Source organism: Globicephala melas, chromosome 14 (assembly GCF_963455315.2).
Source record: "Globicephala melas chromosome 14, mGloMel1.2, whole genome shotgun sequence".
Lineage (NCBI taxonomy): Eukaryota > Metazoa > Chordata > Mammalia > Artiodactyla > Delphinidae > Globicephala > Globicephala melas.
This window is the reverse complement of record NC_083327.1, coordinates 39,198,401-39,210,336: the sequence shown is the minus strand read 5'-3', so window position 1 is coordinate 39,210,336 and position 11,936 is coordinate 39,198,401. Positions and strand designations below refer to the sequence as shown.

Below are 11,936 nucleotides of genomic sequence, written 5' to 3'. Positions count from 1 at the left end.
CTTTTCTTTGAATTATCTTGGAGAGTTACATAGGAGGCCATGTTATTTCAATGGACAGATGACTCTATAATAAGCCTAAGGGATTCCTATCTATCATCTTTTCTCTAAGCCATACATACAGGCCTCAAATTTGGAAGGTCATACAGAGATATAACACTGAATCCAGATACATTATCTTTTCATTAAAATCTTTTACTAAAGCCTCTTACATTGTCTTGATGCTTCATTAATTTAGAAATTTGTTCTCCTTTAATTTCCATTTTCTTGACTAAATGTTCTAGTTCACATTCTATGTTTTCACAGACTGATTGGCTTTCAGTTTCTTTCATTTGATTCAGAAGGTCTTGGTACTCCCTATGAAAGAAAAGCAAATATCAAGCACTATTACAGTTTATAGTATATGTCTTTGTCACAATTAGACAATATTCTGTTCAATCATAAATTTTAATCAGAGTTAAATATTAACCTTCAAAGACAGCCTCTTTCTGTAGGGTTATCAAATTAAATCTATGGTAATTATAAACAGGCTCTTATGCTTTGAGATTAGATATATTTAGAAATATATTAGACTTAGGATCTTAAAGAATCCTAAAAAAAAGGTCTGAATCCTTGATGTTTACAGTTAAATGTAGTAAAATATTCTGATGTCCTTAGCTAGAGGCATTAAGGGACTCTTTTTCATTCCAAGTTTGGAATTCTTAGTGTAGAATCTGTGGAAGAATTCCAGCTATAGAAGTATTTGCCTGAGAAATCCCTAGATTTGGTGATAGCCTACTCAAAGAAACACTGCCAATAGAACTAGTTATATCTTCTACAGAGGTCTTAGTTCAACTAGCTGGCCGCCCAAATCACATATTTTCTGGAATTTTTGTTGAATATATATTTAAACTTGAAGCTTAAAATATATATCCCATACAGAATATTGTTTACTATGGATGCTTCAAACGTGTAATGCAGACCAGCCAGAATCTAAAACAAGAAATTGCTTTCCTATTTATCTAATGAAATCATTCATTTAACTAAAAAGATTATAAAAAACAAATGGAGAATCTTTCTTATAAAAGTATTTGTGAGTTACAATTTAAGGTCACCAGACTCCATTTGTTAGAATGACAGAAATATTTGTCTATCAGTTCAGATCTTGGGAATACAGAAACACTTTAAATTGGAAAAAGTAGTAATTACACATAGATAATTAAAATGCAATTTAAATACAACAAATATAATGAAAAATCAATGACAACAAATCTGCAGATCAAAATAAATCCAAATGGCTAAGTAAGACTTTTAAGAATTTATAAGTGGCACTGTTTGAAAGACTGAGAAGAAAAAAAGATACCTAAATATCTTGCTACTTCTTCTGATAAATACTTACATAGTCATTTGGTCCAGCTCATCTTGCATTGCCATCAAAAGTTCAGACAAATTGTTACAAATGGAAATGGACTTTTCTGAGTCAGAAGGTACAGCTTCACATTGAGAAGTTGATTTAGAAGGCTTGTAGAGACATCTAGGTTCAGAAACTTCAGCCAGTTTCTGAAGGATATGTGGCCTGTAATGTTGCATTGTCTGCAGGTTTGGGGTACTTGCATTCCTGGAATGGCCTGCACTGGCAGACTTCGGGGGAAAAGAAATAGTTGAGAACGATTTTAAATAACTGATGGCATTTAAATATCACTTACAACAAAGCCTGAGTTTATCTGACCAAGTATCCTCATTTTTCCCCCTCTCACCTTCTCAGCCACAATAGGCAGTGATCCAAACTTTGAATAAATTTGCTGAGGTGGTCCTCTCTTTAAACATTTAGTTTTCTAAATATTGACAAGGGAAAAAGTAAACAAAAAATATTTAAAAAGACATTTATCAAATGCAACATTATTAGCCATTAGGAAAATGCAAGTTACAATGAAACATCACTATACACCTATTAGAACAGCCAAAAAAAAAAAAAAAAGTGACACCACCAAATGCTGGCAAGGATGTGGAGAAACCAGATCACTCATATGCACAAAATAATGCAGCCACTTTGGAAGACAGTTTGGAAGTTTCTTATAAAACTAAACATGTAGTTATCATATGATTTAGCAATTGCACTTTTAGACATTTATCCCTGAAAAATGAAAACTTATGTTCACACAAAAACCCATATACAAATGTTTATAACTGCTTTATTTGTGATAGCCTAAAACTGAAAACAATCCAAATATCCTTCAATAGGTAAATGGTTAAACTGTGGCACATCCATAACATGGAATACTACACAGAAACTTTTAAAAATGTATTAATACTTGGGTGGATTGCAAGGGAATTGGCTGAGCAAAAAAAGCCTCTCAAAAGGTTACATACTGGGCTTCCGTGGTGGTGCAGTGGTTAAGAATCCACCTGCCAATGCAGGGGACATGGGTTCGAGCCCTGGTCACGGAAGATCCCATATACCGCAGAGCAACTAAGCCCGTGAGTCACAACTACTGAGCCCACGTGCCACAATGAAGCCTGTGTGCCTAGAGCCCATGTTCCTCAACCAGAGAAGCCACAGCAACAAGCCCGCACACAATGAAGAGTAGCCCCCACTAGCCACAACTAGAGAAAAGCCCACGTGCAGCAACGAAGACCCAACGCAGTCAAAAATAAATAAAATTTTTTTAAAAAAGGTTACATACTGTATGATTACATTTATATAGCATTCATGAAATAAAATTATAGAGATGGTAAACAGATTAGAAAATGCTAAGGGTTAGGGAGCAGGATGATGTGTAACTATAAAGGGATGGAATGAAGAAACCTTATAGAGGTGGAATAGTGCTGTATCTTCATTGTGGTGATGGTTACATGAATATACACATGTGATAAAACTATATAAAACTACATATACTCACACACACACATACATATACACACACAACTAAGTGAATAAAAAACGATTGAAATCTCCATAAGTTCTGTGTATTGTACCAATTTCAATTTCCTGGACTTTATACTATATTTATGAAAGATGTTACCATTGGGGAAAACTGGTTGAAGATACATGGGACCTCCCTTTATATTTTTTTGTTATCTCCTGTGAATATATAATTTTTCAAAATAAAAAGTGAAAAACAAAAATAGACACTTATGGTTAGGATATGGAACAATGGTAACTGCTGATTGGAACATAAACTGGTCCAATCACTTTGGACATTATCTCGTAAAGCTAAGGTGCATAACACTTATGGCCCAGCATCTTAGAGAAACTCCTGAACACATGCACCAAGAGGTATGTACAAGAAAGTTCTTAACAGTGTTTTTTATAATAATAAAAAGTGAGAAACAAACCAAATGATCACTGAAAGGAGAAAGGAAAAAATATTTTTAGCAATAAAAAGCAGCAAACCATAGGTATATGCATCAATTGGAAGAATCTCATAAACTTAATGCTGAGTGGAAAAAGAAAGCTGCTGAAGAACACGAACAGAATAAGTCCATTTACATAAAGTTCAAAGCATAACCCTAAAACATGTATTTCTTAGGAATACTTATTTGGCAAAGTAATTTTTTTTAAAAAAGCCAGAGAATGATAAAAGCAAAATCAGAATTGTGGTTAATCCTTGGACGGAGGGAATACAATTTAGGAGAGATATATGCTGGGGCTTAACAGTGCTGGTAATGTTCTATTTCTTAAGCTGGATGGTCACTCTACCAAGTGCTAATTTCATTATTATCCTTCGAGCAGACATTTTTTGTTATATATACTCCTTCATGAAACATTTTTAAAAAGACACTGCTGAACTACATTCTTTTTTTTTTTTTTTTGCAGTACGCGGGCCTCTCACTGCTGTGGCCTCTCCCGTTGCGAAGCACAGGCTCCGGACGCGCAGGCTCAGCGGCCATGGCTCACGGGCCCAGCCGCTCCGCGGCATGTGGGATCTTCCCGGACCGGAGCACGAACCCGTGTCCCCTGCATCGGCAGGCGGACTCTCAACCGCTGCGCCACCAAGGAAGCCCTGCTGAACTACATTCTTAAAAGTAAATGATTTCATTATTTTTGTAGGAAGGATTGAACTAGGGTGACCAATTGTCTCAATTTGCCCATGATACAGAATTTTCAGTACTAAAACTAGGAAAGTCACAGGCAAACTGCGGTGAATTGGTCACTCTAGTTAACACTTCACCAAGAGAATAATCAATAAACTGAGCATATTCCATAATGAAAACAAAATATTCCGAACTCTAAATGAAAATTTAGATATCTTAACTATTATAAACATTCAATTTTTTTTTCTGAAAATTAAAGAAATAAAATGGCTTAGAGGTAGAGAAATCACAAGTTTGTGAGTCAGTTCTTATTCACTCAGAGTTGCCTGGTGACCCTGGACAACCATTCAACCTCTGTACTTCAGGAACGGTAATTTCAAGTAATGGAAAACAATGGTCTGGTCTAAGGCTATTTCAAGCAGTTATAATTAAGAGTAAAAGAAATTTAATTCTTTTAATTACTATATTGGATGAGATCTCTGATTGATTAGTCTAACCTTTTAAGAGAATAATGAAAACGTCACAGGAAAGGCTTCCATCATCTTGCTTACCACATTCAAACAGCCTGATTCTTTACTTCCAAGTTCACCTTATACTGTTGTCGCTTACCATCTAGAAGTATAGCTCTAATCATTTGCCTACAAGCCTGCAATGGTTCCCAATGACTTATAGAATAAAAGTTCAAATTCTTAACATAGCATCGAAGATCAGTCATAATGTCACCTCAAGCTATATTTTCAATTTCAGTCTCATATGACACCATCTCACACCCAGTACTGGACAATTACTTATCGTTTCGTGGAAAAACCAACTATACTCTCAGACTGTAAAACACTTCTCCTCATCTCTATCAATACTTACTAATTTTCCAAGGCTGCCTTTAATGTTGCTTCTTGCATGACCCCTTCACATATTCTTTATCTATACAGCACCACAGTACTTTGTTTATACCTTCATTAAGTTTTTATTATACTCTGTCTTATATTTGTATATTTATCTGCCTTTCTGTAAATTCCTGTGTTATTTATCTTTTTACTACCTAAAGGTACTAGTCTATGTAAATCAAGATGTATGAATTGAATGAACTACATTCAGGATATGGAGTGTCAGTGAGACAAGCAGGACTCTCATAGAGGTCTCAAAATCAGATCCTACCTTCAGCAAGCAACGAAGTGTCCCTGCCATCTTTAAAGGGAGGCATTATTACAGGCAGATCCTATGAACTTGGGACTTGAACTAACTACTTTTTAAAAGTGATTTTGCTGTTAATTACTTTTTCTTTTCTTCCAGCAGCTACCTTTTCTTTCCTTCATTTCTTTTACCTTGTTTCTCCCTGTACCTTATTAAAATTTTTTTTCCACTAACTCATCAAAGGATGCCATAAAACACAAATACAAAATTAAGTCAATAATTTTTCCACTTGCAAATTACTTATAGTGATTTTCTATTTGGCTTTGCAGCTTCTAATCTTCCTGTAGAGACAAGAAAGAAAACATACTTGAGGAAGGAAATAAGCTAAAAAATCAACATAAATTGCATTGGGAAAATGCTTTTCATTACTGTATTTTGCAAATTCTTTGAAAGAAAAAAATCTGTGAAAAATGCAGCCAAACTATTAAATAGTAACTCTTATTTATGGAATAAATGACTAGCTAAAGTTAAGTATAACATTTCCTCCATTATCGTATCCATAGGGTGAGCCTATGGCAGTGGCCAGAACTTGCAAATAGCATGCCTGGTTCCCACAGCAAAGAACACACACAAACACTACATGCATATTGAGTAAACAGTAATGATGGTCATCAAAACTATAATTTCAGAATCATGAGATTAAAAGGGATTAACATTTTCTTTCTTACCATTATAAATAAGAAAGTTTAATATAATAAACCCCAAACATCAACTCATCTAAACAAAATATTATTGGTAAATCTATAAAGTACTTCCCCAATCTTTATTTTTAGGCAAATCCAAAGGCTATGAGCACAGAAAAAAATAAATAATTTACCTAGAGAAATGACTATAATTTATAATACAATATAATTTAATACTGTATCTTTGTCTTTTTATTGTGCATACATTATATAAAACTGCTTCTAGGATCTATTGTGCTTGTCAGTATCTATTGTGTTGTTTATTGCCTCTTTCGTAAAGTATCCAAAGTACATTTCTCTAACAGTTTAGTACTAGGAAAATGTTTGTCTTTCTAGAAAAACTGGAAGGCTTATTGTTATTTCACAAAGATAGATGTACTGCCTATTATATGCTCCTTTTTGCTTTGGCTGTTAAGCAAACTCAGAGCTAGGTTTTGCACTCAACTGCTGTTACTTTCTTTAACCTAGGTTTTATGGAATTTTCTGTCCTCACACCCCAAACCATCATTACTTGACGCATGTTTTTAGGCCCATTTCAAAGCATTGTCTTGTATTATAAATCTTTTCAAATTTTTTTTGGAAATGGATAGGTATAAATATTAAAAAGGTAAAGAAATAAGTATTAGCAAGAAATAAGTATTAGCAAGATAAGAATAAAGTGTTTGCATACCTTTGAAGATTTCTTCTTTTCCTTGGAGCGCTTTGGATTTGATACTGAAGACATCAAAATTCTACTGATTTCAAGTTCAGTTTGAAGCTACAATATTGAAAAAAAATGTATTAAATTGATTTTTAACAAGTTCCTTCTTCTTCAAAAACATTATAATGAGGATCAGATCTCAATTTATAAAGACAAAATATTTTTTGAGGAAGAAAAGAAAACCTCAAACACTATTTTTTGTGTGAAAAAGTTACCAGGTCTACTGGTAATTACAATCATTTTCTGTTTTTAAGAGAATGAATTATTTTATATATCTCAAACTGAAAACAATCTATAGCAGGAATTGTTTCAACTGAGAATATATATATGTTTGTCAGAATTTCAAAAGACCAAAAGATCTCTTGGCAATACATCCAAGTATATAAATATACTGGCTGACTTATTGAGAACTTCAGTATTATAGCAAAATGAGACAAAAAATAACAAGCTAGGAAGCAGAAATTAGAGTCTAGAATACAGGCTTCAGTTAATAAAGTACAATAAAACATACATGATTTTAATGTGATAGATGATATAGTGCTCTATTTACCTGAGAAGCTTTGTCTTGAAAGAGCTTACGCTGATGTTCTTCTTCCTTTAGTTTTTCCTCTAAATGTTTAATCTTGCCCTGCAAAAGAATAAAAAATCTGGGATTATTATACAAAAACTAAAGCCAAATATCTTATATTCCTTTTCCAAATAGAGTCCTTAGGGTATTGATTCTTGATAGTTTGGTAAATTAAAACAGAAAGTAAGAAAAAGGAATGGCAAAAGATGCTAAATTTTTCTTGGCTTTCTTCCTATGCTTCTTTACCTGCTATTATATACAAGAAGAACAAAGGAAAAGCAAAGAATGTATATGCATAGGCTCTTTTAACTTTCATCAACAAAATCATAATAATGAAAATTTGGGAGGTTTTAAAGGTCTAGAATGTCAAACAATTATAGTCTTGGGTCTCAATGTTTCATTCAAAATATAGACAAATTACAACAAACATCTATTTATGCTGTACTTAGGGAAACAACAGTAATATACATGAAATGATATGATTTGACTCATACCATGTATATACTGTATAACCTTATACACATAAGTATTTCATCTTATATCCATGGTGTAGTTTAGAATAAGAAGCCAGTACTATTTCAAAGGGTGAGCTTCCTGAGTGTTGGAAACCTCAAGGAAGGCTTCACAGAGGAAGCAGGACTGGGAGAAAGTCCTATGAAATGGATAGGATTTGGGTGGAAAAGGAGAGGGTATTTCAGGACAGGATCTAGAATAGGCTTAACTTAATTGTAAGTGGTGAAAGGCAATCTTTTCAATATCCTTTAGGTAAATTACTTAACGAATGAAAATGTTCTGCCATTGCAGAAGAAACCAAAACTACAATTTCACATCAAAAGGCAAGCTCATTCATGCTGTGATAGAATATATTAACTTTTCATCTCTATAGGCAGGAATTCATATCTGGATTACTAAAAGTTGTTAATGAAGTTTTACGAATCTAATTTTACTGCATATTCACATACAGTGTAATTATGCTTAATACTAAAGATTTATTCCTGGCATCACCACTTCAAAGAAACAAGTAGAAGCTTACCTCAGCAGTTTTCTGAGTTGTTGTAAGTTTAAAACATTCTTTTTCTAAGACATCAAGCTTTTCAAGTTTTGCTTGCAGCTTCATATGATCCTGTTCTTTTTCCCTTTGAAGCTGGGCCTGGAAAGGAAAAAAACAAAACCTAAGTTTGGCAAGTGATGCCAATGGCTCAAGAGTAATACAATTTCTAAGAATTCAAAGTATAATATAAATCTGTCATAAGAAACACGCACATACATGTACATACTTTAGGTGCTTATGAGCAAAAAACAAGAAAATAAAATACTTTTAAAAAACAAACATAATGTGTAAAAAAAGATATTAGATCAATGGAACAAAATCTTCTATGTATCTTTATATAGTATTTCTTACTATGGAAAACATCATCAGTGAAACGTGTATTAAATAAATAAAGGTGTTATTCACAAGGTGACCAAACCAGTCACTGATTTACCCCCTCTCTAACTATAACATAGCAAAGTAACTATCAGAGGAATAAAACATACAGAGAACTATCTTTTATTAACTTAAAACTGCTCTAAAAAAATAGTCTATTAAAAAACAAAAAACTGAAACAACCAATAAACAGAGTCTTGGTGACCTGTGGTCTAACATTCAATTGGAGTTATAGAACGAGAGGAGAGAGAAGTCAGACAAGGATAATTATTTGAAGGATAATGGCTAAAAATGTTCCAATTTTGATGAAAAATATTAACTAACGTATTCAAGAATCTAAAACAAACAAACAAAAAATAACCCAAGCAGAATAAATACAAAGAAAACCCCATTTGGGCACATTATCAAATGGTGGAAAACCAGTGATAAAAGGAAAAAAAAGCAGCCTGAGAAATAACACATTATGCACAGAGGAATGAAGATAACAATTCTCATTAGAAACTATGAAATCCAGAGGACAATTGAGAGAACAGCTTTAATGTGCTAAAAGAAAAAAAGCATCAACTAGAATTCTATATCCAGTGAAACTATCGTTCACCAATGATGGTGAACTAAAGCCTTTTCCAGACAAATACATGCTAAGAGAATTCCCAGCATACTTTTAAAAGAAGTACTTCAGACTAAAGGAAATGACACTAGATGAAAAATTGATTCTACATAAAGAAATAAAAAGCACTGGGAATGGTAAAAATGTGGATAAATATCTCCTTGTTTCTTAATTTTCTTTAAAGGAAAACTGATCATTTAAAGCAGAAACAAAAACAATGTATTGTGAGTTATATAACATATGTAGAAATAAAATATATGAAAACTGTAGCACAAAGGGAGACAAGTGGAAGCATACTGTGGTAAGGATCTAATATTACATGTGAATGTTTTAATACTAATTCATGGCAGACTGTGGTACGTTAAGAACACATATTTTAACCTGTAGAGAAGGTGCTAAAAAGGAGAAGGAGAAGGGAAAAAGTACAAGAAGAGAAGTCAATAGAATATAAGAAGAAACCACTAGAGAACTTAAAAAATATTTTTAGCTGAAAGATAATGAAAATACAAAATATCAAAATCTGTGGGATGCAAGTAAAGCAATGTTTACAGTGAACTTGATAGTTTTAATCACAAGATATAACATTTAAAAAGAAATAATAAAAGTTTTAAAATCAATAATCTAAGTTTCTAACATACAAAGGTAGGGATAAAATAGCAAATTAAACCCTACATAAATAGAAGGAAGGAAATAATAAAAATGAAGTGCAAATCAATGAAATAGAACGTAAAACTTTAAAAAAATTTTTTTTGAAAAAATCAATAAAGTTGATAAAGTGATAGGTAGAGTGATAATTTTAAAAAGAGCAAAAATACAACTTAGTAATATCAGGAATGAAAGAGGGACTTCTCTAAAGACACAAGAAGAAACGAAAATCTGGGTAGCCCAATCTCTGTTACAAATAAATTGAATTCATTATTCAAAAACACTTTACATTTAAAGAAAACTCCAGTCCCAGATAGCATCTATCAAATTTGAATTCTATCAAACATTTATGGAGGAAATAACACTACTCTTATACAAGGTCTTCCAGAAAATAGAAGAAGGAATCTTCCCAACTAATTTTATGAGGCCAACAAAACCATAACACCAAAACCAGACATTATAAGAAAATTACAAACCAAGATTCCTCATGGACAAAGGCACAAAAATAGTTAAGCAAAATATTAGCAAACTGAATCAAGCAATGTAAAAAAAGAATACTATTTTAAGATTGATTGGGGTCTATACCAGGAATGCAATGTTGGTTAACATTTGAAAATCAAACAGTGTAACTTACCATGTTAACAGAAGGAGTGAGAAAAATCATATGACCCTTTCACTAGATGTAGAAAAAGCAATTCACAAAATTTGATACCCATTCACAATAAAAGCTTTTAGCAAACTAAGAATAGAAAGTAATTTCCACACCTTGATAAGGAACAACTATGAAAAACCTAGAGGTAATATCCTAGTGAAAGACTGGCATCTTTCTCCCAAAGATCAGAAACAAAACAAAGATGTCAGTCCTTACTACTCCTAATTAACACTATACTAGCTGTAATAGCCAGAGCAATAAAGTATGAAAAAGAAATAAAAGCCAAAAAATTTGGAAAAGGAGAAATAAAGCTGTCTTTATTCACAGATGACATGATTGTGTATAAAGAAAATCCTTTGAAAATATGAAAACTACTAGAATAAATTTAGCAAGGCTGCAGGATACAAAGTCACATAAAAATCAATTACATTTTTATATGCTAGTAATAGAAAAATGAAAAAAAGTCCAATATTGCTCATAATAACATTAAGAATACAAAGTTCTTAGAGATAAATTTAACAAAAGATGTGCAAGACTTCTCATAAAAACTACAAACCACTATGAAGAGAAAGTAAAGAAGACTGAAATAATAGAGAAATATACTATGTTCAGGGTTCAGAAGATTCAATATTTTCGAGTTATCAATTTTTCCCCAAATGATCTATAGATTTAACAATATCCCAATCAAAATCTCAGCAGACTTATTTTTTAGAAAATGTTACACTGGTTATAAAATTTATATAGAAGTGCAAAGGATCTATAATAACAACAAAAAGAACAAAGCTGGAAGATTCACACTACTTGATTTCAAGACTTATTATAAAGCTACATGGTATTAGTGTAAGAATAGACCAAAAGATAATACAGAGTCCCAGAAACAGACTTTTTCCATCTTTGCCAATTGATTGTTGACAAAGGTGCCCAATGAATTCAACAGGAGAAAAGAAATCTTTTAACAAGTGGTGCTGGAACAACTGGGCATCCACATGGAAAAAATTTAACCTTGAATATTTCCTCTCACCATACAAAAATTAATTGCAGATGGATCACAGGAAAAAAATGAAAACAAAAAGCTTTTAGAAGAAAATATTTTGGAAAACAGTTTCACAGTTTCTTATAAACATACACCTACCCTGTGGTTCAGCAATTCTACTACTAGATATTTGTCCAAGAGAAATTAAAACATATGGTCACAAAATAATTTGTACAAGAATGTCCATAGCAGCTTTATTCATAATATCTCCAAACTGTCCATAGCAGCTTTATTCATAATATCTCCAAACTTTATTCATAATATCTCCAAACCAGCCAAATGTCCATCAACAGAAAAATGGATAACCAACTTGTGGCATATCTATATAATGAAATTCTATACAGCAATAAAAGGAATGAACTACTGATACATACAGCAACATGGATTAATCTAAAAAACTTTATGTTAAACCAAAGAACC

General features: G+C 32.5%; 1 protein-coding gene across 1 annotated transcript in view; it reads right to left on the bottom strand.

Moving 5' to 3' along the window:
• CEP57L1 (centrosomal protein 57 like 1) overlaps positions 1-11,936 on the bottom strand; it is a 61,981-nt gene that overhangs the window by 3,600 nt on the left and 46,445 nt on the right. Inside the window, exons 5-10 of the mRNA XM_070043444.1 lie at positions 8,187-8,303; positions 7,136-7,213; positions 6,556-6,642; positions 1,734-1,811; positions 1,376-1,617; positions 210-354 (exon numbers count right to left, since the gene is read on the bottom strand). Of these exons, the coding sequence (XP_069899545.1) occupies positions 210-354; positions 1,376-1,617; positions 1,734-1,811; positions 6,556-6,642; positions 7,136-7,213; positions 8,187-8,303 (747 nt within the window). The remainder of the gene's footprint in view (positions 1-209; positions 355-1,375; positions 1,618-1,733; positions 1,812-6,555; positions 6,643-7,135; positions 7,214-8,186; positions 8,304-11,936) is intronic.